Source organism: Camelus bactrianus, chromosome 17 (assembly GCF_048773025.1).
Source record: "Camelus bactrianus isolate YW-2024 breed Bactrian camel chromosome 17, ASM4877302v1, whole genome shotgun sequence".
Classification (NCBI taxonomy): domain Eukaryota; kingdom Metazoa; phylum Chordata; class Mammalia; order Artiodactyla; family Camelidae; genus Camelus; species Camelus bactrianus.
The window spans coordinates 22,898,725-22,915,494 of NC_133555.1; the positions used below are offsets into that span (position 1 = coordinate 22,898,725).

The 16,770-nt window shown below is 39.4% G+C and overlaps 1 protein-coding gene across 1 annotated transcript; it reads left to right on the forward strand.

Moving 5' to 3' along the window:
- Nucleotides 1-69: 69 nt before the first annotated feature.
- THOC7 (THO complex subunit 7) lies at nucleotides 70-16,711 on the forward strand. Its single transcript, XM_074344556.1, has 8 exons — nucleotides 70-314; nucleotides 10,649-10,766; nucleotides 11,529-11,656; nucleotides 12,139-12,225; nucleotides 13,813-13,870; nucleotides 14,787-14,853; nucleotides 14,940-15,009; nucleotides 15,899-16,711. The coding sequence occupies exons 1-8, from the start codon at nucleotides 296-298 to the stop codon at nucleotides 15,964-15,966; spliced, it is 615 nt and encodes a 204-aa protein (XP_074200657.1). The 5' UTR covers nucleotides 70-295; the 3' UTR covers nucleotides 15,967-16,711.
- Nucleotides 16,712-16,770: the final 59 nt, after the last annotated feature.

Here is a 16,770-nt window from a genome sequence, read left to right on the forward strand (position 1 = left end):
GGGGGGTCGGCGGGGGCCGGGGCCGCACCGGGGCCGCCGCCGCCGCCGCCGCCCGCCGGGCCTCGCCCCACACGCGCCGGCCGCGGCCGCCCCCGTGGAGTGCGGGAGCGCTGGGAGCGCGGGTCCCGCGGCGGCGGCGCAGCGCGGCTCAGGCGACGGAGCGGGCGGCCGCGGGCGCCGCCGCCTCCTCCTCCATGGCTGTTTACCCGGCTGCATTGTGGGAGTTTGACCTCCGCCGCCGCCAACCGCCGCCTCAGCTTGCGCCGCCGCCGCCGCCGCCGCCGCCGCGCACGCCATGGGAGCCGTGACTGACGGTGAGGCCCGCTCGCCGCCGCCCCGGCCTGCTCCCCCGAGCCGCGCGGCCTCCCGGATCCCCGCCGCCGCCTCCCCCTAGACCCCCGGCCTCTCCGCCGCTTCCGGGAGACCCTCGGCCTCCCGGATCGGGCCCCTCCGAGACCCGGGCTTTCCCGGCCGCTTCCCCCGAGCCCTTCGGCCTCTTCTCGGAGCCCTCCCCGTCCCACTCGGAGCCCCTCGGACTCCCCGGCCCGTTCTCCCGAGGCCGCGCCGGCCCGGGGGAGGGTGTGGTGCGAGGATTGTCGGGGGCCGGGAGCACACGTGGGGGTCCGGGCAGGCTGGCAGCGCTGCGCGGGCGGGTGGTACCCGGAAGGGGTCCGGGCTGTGGGAGGATGGCGTTGGGGAGCACTTGATGGGGGTGATGGGGTCCGAGGGGCGGTGAAGGAGAGGAAAGGGTGGAGGCCCTGCAGTTGGGGGTCCGGAGGACCTATGGAGGGCTGGAAGGGAGTGGAAACTCCGGGGATGGGGCGGGGGTTTCGGGCCAAGCCGGAAAGAAGGGAGAGGTCCCAGGACGAGAGTACCAGGGGTGTTAGCGTACAGAGGGTGACCCCTGGAGGAGTCCTCGGGACAGATGGGGAAGGTCACCCAGACGATGGGGTGGATCGCGCTGAGGCCTGAGAACTAGCCCTGGATTAGGGGTAGGGAGAGGGAGCTGGGGACAGTTATCCAGAGAGAATAGATATGGAGGGGGGTGACTGGAGGACAATCAGGGACTGTGTCTGGGGATTAAGAGGAGCCAGTATAGGGATGGGGTCACCTAGGGTAGATCAGGAGTGGGAGAGAAATGTATGAGGTAGAATGTCGGGACTTCAGAGATTGCAAAGGCTGCAGTCACGTGCCCCTTACACCCTTAGAAGCATCAGAATCCCCACTCTGCCACTTACAAGCAGATTGACCTTGTATAGGTTAATTAACCTCTTTGAGCCTCAGTTTTACTCTTTGTAAATGGGGATAATAATAAAGTCTTCCTCATAGGCTGGTTTGGAGGATTAGAGGCAATAAAAGTTGTAAAGTGCTTTGCACTGAGTCCAATACATAGTAATGTTCAGTAAATACTGTTAAATGTAAGAGTTGGTTTACTTGCCTCTCCTCCACTTTCCTTCCATGGGGTCTGTGCCCTCTCCCACTCTTTCTCTGTGCAGATTGCCTCCCCCTGCGTTTTTTGCCTGATGACCTCTCATTTCTTCTTCATGACCCATATCAAATATTCTCTTCTCTGCTCTTTTCTCCAGCCAGTTGACCTTTCACCTATTAACCATATTATCTTATGCATATTGCTTCCATAGCCCTCAGTACTTAATTCGCTTATACGGCATATGCCAGAAAATATTTAAAGCAGCTCATTATAATGAGAAAACATTAAAAACATGTTTGGATGAGGAAACGTGGCAAAAAGAAGATGGAGACTAGTAAAAACAAGAGGAGCTTGGAAGTGGGGTGATCCTCGTAATCAGAGGGTCAAGTCTGTATAATTAAAGCAGCAAGTGACTTGTTTCTCTAGATGGCTATACCAGGAAGCAGGACCTGGTCTGTCCTGTGATCTGGAGTTCATGAGAGAAGGAAGATAACATTAAACACCCGGGACAAGCAGGGTTTAAAAAATTTTTTATTTTTTTAAGTTAAGCAGTAGAAGAAAAGCTTATCTTTAAGGTCCTCATAAAGAAGCCAGTGTCATATCCTTAACCGCTTTTCAGCATTGAGGATCATAAAGCTGTTTCTTAGCCGATCCTTTACTAGGTCAGAGAAGGCTGGATCACAATTTAGAAAGGCATCCTAAAGCTACTGGACCGTATGGGTTAGGTGAATCGTGCTGGTCTGCCTTATTTCAGAGCAAGGCTTTTTGGCTTGTTTTAAGAGTTATCTGGAGCAGAGAGGAAAGGACAAGCTATAATTTCATGAGGCAATCTCCGTAGAGTTGGTTTTCCTCAACTGAGCTTTTGGTAAGAATCAAGCAGGAGTGAGCGATATGTGTAATAGGTCAACAAAAATCTATTGCATACCTTCTAGGCACAGTGCCAGTTGCAGCAGTAGACTGTACAGAGGGAAGTCTGGCTCTTGCTTGCGGGAGGGAAGCAGCAGCATGCAATCAAAGAAGTAAGATCACTTCTGAGAAAGAACTCAGTTAAATTCTGAGAATGAACTGGATGGAACATGAGAGAGTCATGGGAGAGGACTGCCAACAATTAGGTTAAACTTAGGTGATCAGGTATGACCTCTCTGAAAAGTGACATTTAAAGTAAGACCTGGCGGGGTCATCTGTGTGAGGAGCCCAGGAAAGTACTGCAGAGAGAGGCAATAACTAGTGCAAAGACCTGAGGTGAACACACACTCTGCACCATTCAGGGGAGATACGGAAGGCCAGTGGGGCTGGATCCAGGAGGGCCAGGACAGGGGTGATATGAAAGGAGGTCAGAGAAATAAATAGGATCTCACAAAGAGCCTTACAGGCCATGGAAGGGAGATCGGATGGTCTTCTGTGGGCACTCCGAAATGATTGGAGGGTTTTCAGCAGAAGAGTTAGTGATCTGATATATCTTTTGGATCATCATTCTGGGTTACTGTGTAGAGAACAGATTCTAGGAAGGCAAGAATGGAAGCAGAGAGGCCAACGAGAAGTATTCCAAGTGAGAGACGAGGTGGGCCTGGAGTAGGATGATGGCAGCGGAGAAGACTGTGGAGTGGACGGCCTCCGTGTCTCCATCAGCCTCCTGAAACATCTTGGAGGAGTACCAGTACCTGTCTGGAGCTCAGAGGAGGGCTGATGTCCTCTCACTAATTTGAGTGCCTCGCAAGATGCTGTACCTTCATGTAATCCTTACTTATTATGGGTTGGCATGTCCAGTGGGGACTGGGAGCTCTTTGAGGAGAAACTCTTTATTTCCTGTACAAGGACACATTGGTTAATTTGAGGAACTGTCCTCCTCAAAGGGAAGGAGAGGCACTATATTGTTATCCACAGATACTGAACAATGAATAATATCACCAATACCATCATCTTTAGATGGAAAAAATGGAGGTCCTAAGAAGTTAGTGGCTTACTGTCACACCTAATTATTGGCAAAGCCATTCTCTCTCCTCCCCTGTTGCCACCTCAGCATTGTGGCTAACTGAAAAATAGTTTAGATGTTGTCACTGTTAATTTAAACTATGTTCACAGTTTGTATTTTGTATGTGTTAATGTAAAGGGTGTTAAACAGTGTTAGTACCCTGACAGAAACCATTTCAGAAGCACTTTTTGCAGTACAGAGAACATTAGGGAGGTATATTGATACGCCAGAGCAACAGATGGGAGATGAGAAGGGGGTGGTGGGGAGTGGGATGTGGCTCTACATTCCATTTAATAGAGCTTGTTGGTTCCGACGGTGTTTTGTTTTGTTTTGATTAGGAAGTGGAATGCATGGATAATATGCTTGTTAATATTTGAAATAATAGTTTTTAATATGCCCATGAACAATATGACAGAATAATGGAATGGCACTATGACTTTCTAATAATGTAATTGTGTATATTTTCCTATGACTGCAGACATGACCCTAATCATCTGTAAAAGGAAGATAATAATGCACTTTATAGGGTTTTTTTTTCCCCCAAGGATGAAGTGTGATAATATATGTAAAGCACTTCCAAGTTGAGTGACCGTTTAATTGTTTGTCCAGACCAGGACACTTTTCAGAGTGAAAGCAAACAAACAAGTATGATCACCAAATAGGCGTGTGTCAATGCTCTGTAAATGTCCCCTGCTGCTGTCACTCTGATTTCAATTGCTGGTCCAGCGTTGGACATTTGTGGCCACAGGATTTGTTCGGCTTTTTTTTTTTTTTTCTAGTGTCAATGGATTTATCCATTTTGTTGCCTTATCTGTGGTCCTAAGCAAAGGGTTACTGAAGCAGTTCAACTATTAAATAAATTTTTTTAGTCAAGATAAATAAATAGTATCTCAAAGCACAATTGGAGTTTCAACCTTGACTTTATTAGCACCATACTTTTTTTTTTAAACTATTAGCACCATACTTTGAACATTTAAATAAACCCAGAGAAAAACTTAGGACCTCAACATGAATTTTTTGCTTTTCTTTTTAAAATTTTTAATTTAATTTTGGTTTACATAATTTACTTTGGCATCAGCAATTTATTCAGACTGGGCCTAAGTATCTCATGAGAGATCAGTATTTACATGGAAGAATCAAACCATCTTAGTTATTACTCTTCCCACCTGCCTTTTTTGTGTCTTAATATTGTTGGCCTTAAAAATTGTCTTAATGATTTTAAGCTTCTCGAAAGGCGGGGCTAGGTGTTATCTTACCATTAGGAATCTAACACAATGAGAGATACGTAATTCAGCTTAATAACCCATGAGCAGTGGTGAGCGAATGACGAATCTAACAGGAATCTGCACACACATTGTTTTAACATGGCCTTAATGTCTCCTCTTAGTAGGTCAGGTCAATCCAGTTTTTTTTCTTGGTAACACGTTATAGATTCATTAAAGAACGTTGATTAGAATTTTTAATACAGAAAAAACCACGAAGAAAAATACCTCAAAATGACCAATAAGCTCTCTATCCAGGTGACCACTGTTGATATTTTTAAGGAAGAAAAGTGAAACACACCAGAAAACTCAAGAAGAAATGCTCCAAGTGACAGGTGTAAACCTTCCCTCTTCACCTTCCACTGCTGATCCCTCTCTCCAGTGGTAATTACAGGGAAGTGTTTTTTGTGTACCCTTCCAGAATAATTTTTAAATGCCATAAAAGGCATTTAAAATGTTTACATACCTTTCTGTATTATATTTCCATAATGAATGATATATCTTGGAGCTCTTTCTAATACATTTTGGAGCTCTTTCTACCTTACTCTCTGATATTCTATTATAATTTTTTTTTTAAATCAATCCCCTTCTAAACATTTTTTTGTTATTTCTAGTTTTTTTTTTTTCACTCTTACAAATAGTATGACAATGGAGACATTTGGGTAGATGTCTTTGCACCCTTGTGGAAATCATTTTCAGAAGACAGGTCAAGGGTATTTTTAATTTTAATACATAGTGCTGCATTGCCCTAGAAACCAGCTGTTTTATCCACTGTAATCTTGTCTCCAATTGTTATCCCTTCCTGTGGTTTTCAGTATCGGTGCAGGGTGTTTAGGAACACCAAGAAAAAGCCGGTGGTGAGTTTGCGTGCCCGCAAAATTTCTTAGTAAACTGCCTTTAGAAAGGAAATACTGATCCTTGTTGTTGACAGAATTGCTTTTTCCTAAAAGCAGGTGAGATGGGGGTGCTCTGAGGTCTAGCAGATTGGGGAGGCACTCATGTGACAGTAGCTCAGCCCTGGTAAGAAGTTACGTAACAGCAAGGCTCTGCCCACTGGTTGTCAAGCCTTGACCTGCCCCTAAAGTAAGTGTTTTGGAACTTGGCCCACCATTATCTTCCAAATTGTTCTCTTTCCATTTTTGAGTATTTGCTCCCAGATGCTGTGAAAACTTGTTTTGTAATCAAGGTTTTAATAGCCACGTTGAGGGAATAACAATTAGGGGTTTTGAAAGGAATGTTAGTCTGGGTTTATGAGAGATTGTCCTTTGCACACCAAAATGGGAGCGCTGCTAACATGGCCGCATCATCCGACCAGAGGGTTGGAAATGAAAAGTTGGTTTAGTGACTATAAAGGAGTCATTTCTTCCTGCCTCTCTGTTTATGGAAAATTGGGCATTAAAATCTACCCTGTTAAAAGGACTTTTTGAGACTTATCTAGTGTCTTAATTCAGTTTTGTATTTCTCCTAGGTATAGGATGACATAACACAAGAAGAGGTCTGAAAGACATCCCAATTTTACGAGTAAATATTTGCTTATCAGCCTTCAGGGGTCATAACTGATTTGAAAGTGATTTTTGAATGGCAGACGTTTTGTAGTTGTGCTAACGGTACAACATCTAACTGAATCCAGCAGGAAACCTTCCTACAAGTCTCAAATCAGGTGGAAAGCCACCGTTCTCAGGGCAGATGTTGGGTATTTTGGTTTAAAGGCTTTTCCAAGATGGTTGTGATTCTCATAGTCGGTAAAGTAATTGTAACAGCTAAGGAATGACGTTGAAAAATCACTAAAACAGTTTCTGAGCCATCTTCACTGTTTTTACGGATGAACCAAGGCCCGCCAGAATTAATATTAGCAGTCAGATTACTTACAGAGGACTTCAAGCATGATAATAATTTATGACGTCAGTGTATACAGTAAACAGAACGTGTTTTAGGTGTGTTCAGTCTAGAACTAGTTGATGAGGTACCATTAAAAATAATAATGCTCGTGTCATACATCCTAGGAACCGTCAGCAGCCGGCCATCTTTAAATTTAAGAAAAATAGTACCTGTTTTCAAACTAGCATCTTAACACTTTTGTTTTATTTTGTTGCTTTTGGAGCTGTGCTCTGTACCTGATGTATGTTATTTCAGTCATTCTTATCCCCAGAGAATTTCCTAGGCAGCAACTCTACGCAGTTAAAGCTAGAAATGCCATGACACTGCAGTCTGAAGCTTGAGACAGAAGCAAATTTGTGAGAAATCATAACTGGACAAAACTTTGTAGGCATAAGTGCATAATATCCATCTCCATCAGTATATAGATTTATCTACAGATGGATCGCCAACATTTACTCACTTTTTAACATTAAGTTGTGGATGAAAGTTAACATGAAGATAAGAATCACAGTTTAAAGTGTTTGCCTTCCTACGGTGAACAGGCATTATGCTCCTTTGTTTACTTTTATTTCCATAATAAAAGCAGTCCTATCAAGTAGATAGTTGTATTCCCATTTTCACAGATGAAGTTAAAACTTGGCCGCACGCATAAAGTCAGCGCTGTGGACAAGCCAGAACATCGGCCTCGGTTTTTGACTTCTGGCCCAGGGTTTGGCTGTGAGGAAAGCTCTGTAGACCAAAGAGGGAGAGGGCTGAAGGAGAAAGAGCTGTGAATGCCTAGACAGGAAATCTCCTGTCCTACCGGGTCTGGCCTGGCCGTCCCACACTCCTACTCGGGCCACCCGGTGCTGGCATTGGCCCCTGGCTGTTTCTAACCAAATCTCTGTTTAGCCTTACTCTGCTTTCCAGGACCTGTGTCTCTGATCTCCGCTTTAATTCATGTCATTTTAGCTCCTCCTGTGTATACTTTGGTAACCTCCCCAGTAGCCTCCCTCCCTTTGGGCGCTTGCCGCTTGCAATCCATTTTGAAACCTGCCCTCAGCCTGATTCTCCCTGGGGTACAAAGTCCTACCCGTGAATCTTCAGCATCTCCCAGTTGCCCACCAGCAAGGTCCAGGTCTATCAGTGCGGCATGGCATTGACCAGTGTGGACTCCCACAGTCTGACCTCTAGCTGCCTTTATCTCCTTGGGTCTTGAAATCTGTCTTCACATATTCGGCCTCCCAGTGCACTAGTGCGCTCTCGTCCCACATCCAGCCTTTCCTTCCCCACCTCTGCTGTAGCTCACAGCTTTCTCCCTGCCTGGGGCGGGAGTTAGGGAAATGACTTCAGATTGCTTTCTTCAGTTCTTTTACTTTAAAAACAAAAAACAGCATTATTGAGATATAATTAATGTACAAAGAACTGCACATATTGTGTACAATTTGATCCATTTGGGCATGTACAAACGCCTATGATACCATCACCACAACCCTAGCCTGCTTTCTTTTTCAAACAACATCTAGCAGACTTTGAGCACCTACATGGTTCAAAAATCAAATAATAATAAAAATACTTTCCCATCTTCCAGTCTGTCCTTCATCTACCCAACATACTCCCCCATCCCTTGGTAACCCCTTTTACTTGCCGTGGACCTGAAAATAAGATACTTGCCTATGCTAGTCCTTGTTAGTTAGTGTCTTACTGAGACAAAGCTCTTTGGAGGGTAGATGGTCCCAGGCAGGCACCATGAATCCAATTTAAAAATATTTATTGGGCATCAGAAATGTAAAGACACAGTAGGAGAGGCTGGAGAGGAAGCAGAATGAACAAGACCTAGAACAGGCCCTCCTGAACCTTTTCCCCAGGTTTTTTTTGGCCTGTACAATGCTTTAAATATTTTTTGAAAACTTTTGTAATTGGAATGTTACATACATATATAAAAAGTACGCAGATCTTAAGTATTCAACGGAAATGATCACAAAATGTGTTCAAAACATTTTTAGTTAGTCACCAAGCTTTAAAAACCTCTTGAAAAACCAGCCCTGGTAATAGCTTCTCCCTTGAGGTACTCACTCCCCAATTTCCCTATTCCCAGAATGCGTTTACATTTGAAATCCCTGGTCCTCAGTAAAGTAAGATGCCTGAGTACCTGGGAGGAAGGTAGGGTTTCCTGGGGGATTGGAACAGTAAAGATAAGATCAAAAAGAAATTGAACATCAGTTGCCCACCGACTGCTCACCCACTGGATGCTTGCTTTTATTTTTACAAAGTTAAAACATGTTTGTTATATTTAAAAATCAATTTTACTTTCTGGATTTTAAATCTCTTCAGGGACTGTTTTGTCTCAGTCTCGTCAAATAGCATCGTTGGTGGTTAAAAAAGGAAAGCATCCGTTTGTATTTTAAAGTGTAAAATTAAAATTAAAACACCTGATGAATCTGTAGCTTGAGTAGTCAGTGTGTCAGAGCCATGCCTCTGAGAACAAAACCCAATTCTAAAAACGTTTATCTGATGTCACAGAATAGATTTTAAAACTGGAGCCATCTGCCTTCCAAAGTTTATCTCTGCTGTACCTGCGCCCAAAAATACTTCTGCCTACACACAGGAACTATTGTTTAAAGATTTTGCTGTTGATTCACCAAGCAGGCTGTCCAGGAATTACTCACACTTTAAAATTTATTTGTTAAAAATGCATGCACGTGGTGAAAAACAGACAATTCTACAGTCATGTAAAAAATTAAATCTTTTCTCATCATTTCTATAATCCGTCTCACCAGAATCAACCACCATTCCCAGTGTCTTACATTTCCTTCCAAAGATATTCTCTGAATATACAAACATATATGTGTGATGGGTGCCCGCAGACACACACAGCCTCCTCCTTTTCTACACAAATGGCAGCAAACTGCGCTTCTCTGCACCTGTTTTGTTTCCATTTTATTTAACATATTTAAGGAGATTTTTTGGCATCAGTATATACATCCACACTGTTCTTTTGGCTGCATAGTATTACATTTAATGACTGTTTCATAATTTAACCGGTGTCTTACTGGTGAATGTTTAGGTTTGCAATCTTTCTAGTACAAACAGCACTGTTAAGAACATCCCTTGACATTTATCTTTGTGCATGGGTGCACGTGTCTCTGTAGGATGAATTCCTCGAATTGGAATAATGAGGTCAAAAATGTACGTGCGTTTTGAATATTTTCTGTTATCGCCCAGCTGCCCTGCAAAGAGGGCACCGGTTTCCATTCCAGCAGTGCATGTAAAGTGCAGTTTCTCAGCACCGTAGCCAACACTTATTATCAGGTCTTTTGATCTTTGCCAGGCTGGGAAATGAAAATGATATCTCACTGGGGTTTCAATTTGCCTTTCCCTTGTTATGATCCAGCATTATCTTGTCCAGGAGGAACACTGGCTCGGAGCTGCCAGGCAGGGCCTTCTTGAGTACATCGTTATCATCTGCACTGCTTTTTTATTCCTTTTTTTATTTTCTTTGTAGCAAAAGAGAGACAGACTTCTTTTTTGAAAAAGTCCTCAAGGGCAAAGAAACATTACAGATATGATAACTAAATTAGACACTTCCTCTTTTTAAACAAACCCATTCCTTTTTCTCGGACCCATCTCATTGTCTTTTCCTAGTCTGCCACTACATCTTTTAAATCTTCCTGTTCCTTTTACCAGTACCTCACGCTACTCAGAGGAATGAGAGCTTTGGACTTCTTCTGTCTGAACAGGTTTTTCAAAAAAAAAAAAAAGTTCTCCAGGAATTGTTGGCTGATTTCCCCCGGTGGTACCTGAAAATTATTTCTACTTAACAACCCAGCAGTAGAATTCCAGTTCTGTGAAAGCAGAGCTTTTTACTATTACAACCCCAACCCCTAGAACAGTGCCTGATACACAGTAGACAAGCAGTAACTTTCCATATGTATATATATAAATTATAGCAAAACCTACCTGACATGAAATTTACCATTTTAAGTGTACAGTTCTGTGGCATTAAGTACATTTACATTTGAATAATTTTCTTTTGGATGAATGAGTGAGTAGTGGCTTTGGTTATTTGTCCCTGAGAGTTAACAAGAGCCAGACAGTCATTTTAACTCACATTATTCTTTCCTCCAGACGAAGTCATACGGAAGCGTCTCCTAATTGATGGAGATGGCGCCGGAGATGATCGGAGAATTAATCTGCTAGTGAAAAGTTTCATTAAATGGTGTAACTCTGGATCCCAGGAAGAAGGGTATTTCATTTTGGTGTTGTATTCTATACTAATGCCCTGATGTAATTTTAGACCATATAGACAGTCCTGTTAATATTTCACATTTTCACGCACCTTAATTTCCAATGCAATTAACTTTATAAATCCAGAGTAGATTTTTCTGGCCTTCTCTTCAGAGGCCTGCTTTATGTTTATTAAATGTGCAGAAGGCATAGTGGTAAGAAGAAATGAAGGTTAATTTCAGACTCATTTAATTTGGTCACTTTTAAAAGCAGATGAATATTTAGTAAAACAATATCTAAATGAAATTTTCTCCTTTTTTAACATGTTAATAAAAAGTTGTTGCAAGCTTTTATATACATATATATTCAAAAATTTTTTAACTTAAAATATTTTTAATCATTCAAATTAGCTAAATAATAGCTAAATAATTGTATAGAGTGAAAAACTTATGAGAACAGAATTATGAAGATAAAAACCATCTTGAAGCATTTTTAAAAAGTATTTTAAACAAAATTTAACAAATAGTTGTTGAATTAAGCTTATATTGCTAAGAACTATAGTCCTATCTTTTCACTTGTAACTAACACAGTTTATAAACTCAAGTAAACCGCATTCAGAAAACAAAAACATAAGGGACAGAAATCCTAAATTATTTTAAATAAAGCAAATGAGTCTCTCAGAACTTAATATAATGTACTTAGCAAATCTGTGCCTGCACTATAATAATTCAACTGGAAATCCCCCAAAATCTTTAATCTCTTTTTCTCTCTTTTTTATTAGCTATAGCCAGTACCAACGTATGCTGAGCACACTGTCCCAATGTGAGTTTTCCATGGGCAAAACTTTGCTGGTATATGATATGAATCTCAGAGAAATGGAAAATTATGAAAAAATCTACAAAGAAATAGGTAAAGAAACTTAAAGTGATTATTGTTTCTATCTGTAATCTTAATTTTTATAGTCTAAGGGAAACAATATCTGCTAACAGTTTTCTTTGGTTAGTGGTAAAATAATAACCATAACAATATTAATGGAAAGAATACAGTAAACATTAGCAACAAAAATGCATTTTAACACATATGTGTATATATATATATATATATATATATATATATATATATATATATACACACACACACACACACACACACACACATGCATGACTGGGACATTATGCTGTATGCCAGAAATTGTACACCAGAAATTGATACACTGTAACTGACTATACTTCAATTTTTTTCAAAAATGTATTTTCATATGATACAATACTTTGGGTTACAGCTATTTTTTAAATGCTAGGATCTACTTCATTTGCAATGGAACTTAAAGACGTTTTAAAACTGAAAATGGATGGAGAGTATACATGTTGTTATAACTGTCTTTTATATAGAATGTAGCATTGCTGGAGCACATGAAAAAATTGCTGAGTGCAAAAAGCAAATTCTTCAAGCAAAACGGATACGAAAAAATCGCCAAGGTAAGGGTTTTGTGGGATTTTGTGTGCAAATACTTTATTACTGGCTAGTATTTTCATGCAGTTTTTTTTTACATTGTGAGGTGAAATCTTTAGCTAGAATCAACCTGAATTACAGGGGGCCAAACTTAACTCTTTAAAACTATATTATTCTTTAAAACAGGAGAGAAGGAAGGGCATGCTGAAAAAAAATTTTTCTGATTGTTGGATTGTATTGATGAAACAAGTATTTAAGTATTCATTTCGTTTACTGTCCTCAGACCCCTTTGTCTAAATAACGTTACTGTTAATGAGCAAAGGCAATTTATACAAGTACACTAGATTTAAGGTTTTGTTTGTTGTTTTTTGGTTTGTTTAATCAACTACTTTCAAAAAAAGAAAAAAAGAATTAAGCTCAGTGAGTTTTCATTAAGTATAAAGCAAGCAATTATTTACAGGCTGCCTACATTTCTAATAAGAGGTTTAGTTTTGTTCTGATCTCTTTTGTTTTTAAATTAGGGTCTATCCTTAACTTAGTTCAGAACAACTATTTTAAAATAATTTTTAATGGCAGGGGCATTGCTCCTCCTATAATGTAAATTGAAAGAAAGATTATAAAATATATAATGTATAGTCACAATTGTGACATATATAAAAAACTAGAAGGAAATAGAAAGTGTTAATGTTTATTTTGGTGTTATGGGTTTTTATGACTTAGTTTTTTTTTGTTTGTTTTTTTTTTTTTTTTTTACATTAAGCATATTATATTTTGTGATCCAAAAATTTTTATTTAAAAAAAAGTCACACTTTTATTGACTTAATACACAGATTTCCAAAACAATGAATTTTACTTTTTAATGAGCTAATTAAGATGATGTTTAATTATTTTTAAAAGATGGTTTTTGAATTAAGTCTAAAATGCATGTGGTCAGGTTGCAGTGGCCAATTTACAGCAAGATATATCAACTTATTTAAGAATTAATATCAATTCTAAAATCATTTTAAAATGTTTACAATGTTTTTATTGATTAATGAATGAGGCTTTTAAATGAATGCTGCCATATATAGTTTCATGCGAAAGGTTAACAGGTGACGTATGACTTATCTTGGAAGTCTCAGTGGAGCATAATCAAAGTTTCTGAATCACAAATCATTTCTAAGTTTCTGAAATCTTTACCTTTGAAATGGATGAGAAATATAATTTGTTGTTGTCTAAGATCTGAAATTAATGGTAGGATATATTCACCTTGCGGATCTTTTATTTGCGGGGCAAACAATGAATAAGATTCTCTTCAGAATCAGTCCACTTGATGCTCAGTAATGACTTTTGTTCATTTTCGCTTCAGCTAGCCCCTTATATCCTGCCCAGGGATAGGGAACTGGAAAAAGAGAGTGGGCGGTAAAATCCTTGTTTGGAACACCTTTGAAGTCATGTAGCACTGCAGTTATAATTGAAGCTAGTGAAACTGGCGATATTCTGTCCATCCTTCAATGTTTCCATTTCTGTACGTACTAGGAAAGTGATTAGGAGAGATTTGTGATGTTACACGTCTTGTTTTTATAACCAGGTTCAAAAGACTTTACTTTGGTAAAAATTTTTCTATCTTTCAGAATATGATGCTTTGGCAAAAGTGATCCAGCATCATCCAGACAGGCATGAGACATTAAAGTAAGTTTAGAACTTTACTTTGAAAGGAACTAATCTTGATACATAAGTGTTTACATATTACTCTATGCATTCCATGTTTACAGGGAAACAGAATATGCTTCAAAAGGAGGGGTCAGATCTTTAATATTATATAATCTGGTACCACTTGATTAGACTTTTCCTTCTTCCAACATTATTGCCTATAGTTCTAAAATAAATGTATATAATATGCATCAATACAAAAATCAATAGACAGAATACGGTCTACTCATATAGTAGAATACTAAACAGCCATTAAAAAGAATAAACCAGATAGATACTTTTAAACACAGACCTCAAAAACATAATCACTGAAAAGGAAAACAGAAGACATATAATCAATTTTAAATTATTCCTAAGTTTCTGAAATATATACAGAATAATAACCATTTATAAAAGTGAGAACCCTCCCCAAATATTACATACTCATACTGTATGTTATTTAGAGACACAAATCTTTGCATATAAAGGATGAGAATGATATAGTGATTGCCTGAATAGGAAGTAGAGAAGGGAAAAAGGCCTGGTTTACAAGACTGGGGGTAAAGTTCAAAGGGTATTTCAAGTTAATCTTCAATTTACCCAAAAAAAAAAAAAAAAAAAAGACTTGAAGTAGGTATGACAAAATGTTAAAAGTTATTAACTCTCAGCATTTGATATTCTGATATCAAGTTTTCCTATACTTTAAAAATCATCTAAAAATTTAATTTAAATGAAAATAAGTACATATTTACAAGTTAAGAAATCATCCTTAGTTTTAAAAGGCTCATTATAATGGAGTGTTACAACTCCTTATCCTTTATTTTTAAAATACTATTTAGTAACTAAAAAGTTAAATATTAATTGTGAATTCTGTTCCTCCAATTAGCAAAATGTAACAGTATTTAATTTTTTTCAGGGAACTAGAGGCTCTGGGGAAAGAATTAGAGCATCTTTCCCATATTAAAGAAAGTGTCGAAGATAAGGTATTTGCATATGGTGTATGTGAGCCTTTGTGATCCGTATAGGTGTACAGACCAACGTGTATTAAATTTTTTTCTCATCAACACAGCTGGAATTGAGAAGGAAACAGTTCCACGTTCTTCTTAGCACCATTCATGAACTTCAGCAAACACTGGAAAGTAAGTAGCAAGAGTCTCAAAACGAATGTTTCTGAAGATTCTTAAATGATCCGGGGCATATCTTCTAAAATATACATCTTAAAGAGAGAGCGCCCCTTCAGTTTCAGAACAGGAGTATAGCTGGATGACATTAGAAGGAACTCCTGTTGTTCAGCTTTCTGATTATATGCAGAAAAGCCTTAATTTGTGGTAATGTATGATTTGAATACATATCCAGTGGTTTAAATTAGGAGAAATTGAAGCGTGATAGATTTAAAATTATTCTCAGCTTATTATAGTTTATTGCTATAAAGCAGTAATTCAGGACCTAGGCAGGCAGTAAGTGAGTGGAATAATCAATACCTAAGCATATTTACAGACTCAATAAACTAGGCGCTTTGGGTACCTGGAAACTTGCTCTTTGTATTGCCTAGAGCCATTTGGAAATGTCTTTGTTATCTCCTCTTCTGATTGTTTTCAAGAAAAGCCTAAGACCTGTTTTTTTTTAAAGTTTTTTTTGGGGGGAGGGGGGAGATAATTAGGTTTATTTACTTATTTATTGGGTTTTTGTTTTTTTTTTTTTTAAATGGAGGTACTGGACATTGAACCCAGGACCTCGAGCACACTAAGCACACACTCTACCAGTGGACCATACCCTCCCGCCTAGATTTTTTTTTTTTAAAGTGAAATCTATCACATAAATTTTACATTTTAACTCCACTAATAACAAGCACCGAAACAGCACTTTTAAACCAAACGCTGGTGTGTCAGTTACAGTCGCAGGCTGCCATGTTGCCATTTTTGCTTTAAATATATTTGCTAATAAAGGATAAAAACGTTTTCACGTATTCATTAAGCATGTAATTTAAGCAACTCTGACTGAGGTTTTGTGTTTCTTTCTCAACTGCAGATGATGAAAAGCTCTCAGAGGTGGAAGAAGCTCAAGAAGCAAGCATGGAAACCGACCCTAAACCATAGACCGCCGGTTCCCAAGACAACAGACCAGTCCCAGGAGTCCTGGAGCAGCAGCCTGACCCTAGTGTGTTCGGAATGTGTTGTGTTCTTGAGATAGTTGAAGTTTTGGCGGTGAACTGCTTTCCTTTTAACTATTAATGCACCCTTCATTCCTATTTCTTCACACAAAGGAAGAATGACTTCATTATAGATTTTGTTTTTTATTGACATGTCTTCTTTTTATTCTTAAGAAGTAGGAAGCAATGTCTAAAAATGTTTAGTAAAATGTTTTCGAGCCAGGTATGTTTGTGCTCCTTGAAATTGTAGGTAGTTTTTAACTGGTAGCACTGATTTGCTCACAAAATAAGCGGAAGATAGTGAGAAAGCAGCATTTCCAGGATGTACGGGAGAAAATGAGTCAATTTCTGGAAATTGTAAAAACTTTTGAAAATGGAGTCCACAAATAGGCTCTCAGGAGGGCTGTGATCTTGTGAAATTATGTACAAAGTGTCTGTGGGGTATGCTCGTGGGACAGGTCTCCTGATATTAAGAATCACTGGCGTAGGAGGTAATTACAAGATGCGAAGTAAATCAATCTGCATTCGTTTCTAGAGCTCTGTCCTTAGTACATGAGCAATATGGTTGTTCCATGTTTCCTTGAAATGTTTTCTCTCTATTGTTTTGTTCTTTAGGAATCGTTTTCAAGAGTCTTGCAGAACGGATTTCATGATCTTTTTAAAAAATTAAACTAAGGCTGAATTACTTATAATTGTCTCAAGTATTGAATTACATATCTAATACTTGTTAGTTTACATCCTTATCCATTTC

Excerpts from the sequence above, each read along its gene's own strand:
- THOC7 (XM_074344556.1), top strand. Across the intron at positions 11,657-12,138 it reads AAAAATCTACAAAGAAATAG|AATGTAGCATTGCTGGAGCA; the intron begins GTAAAGAAACTT and ends TCTTTTATATAG. Across the intron at positions 12,226-13,812 it reads GATACGAAAAAATCGCCAAG|AATATGATGCTTTGGCAAAA; the intron begins GTAAGGGTTTTG and ends TCTATCTTTCAG.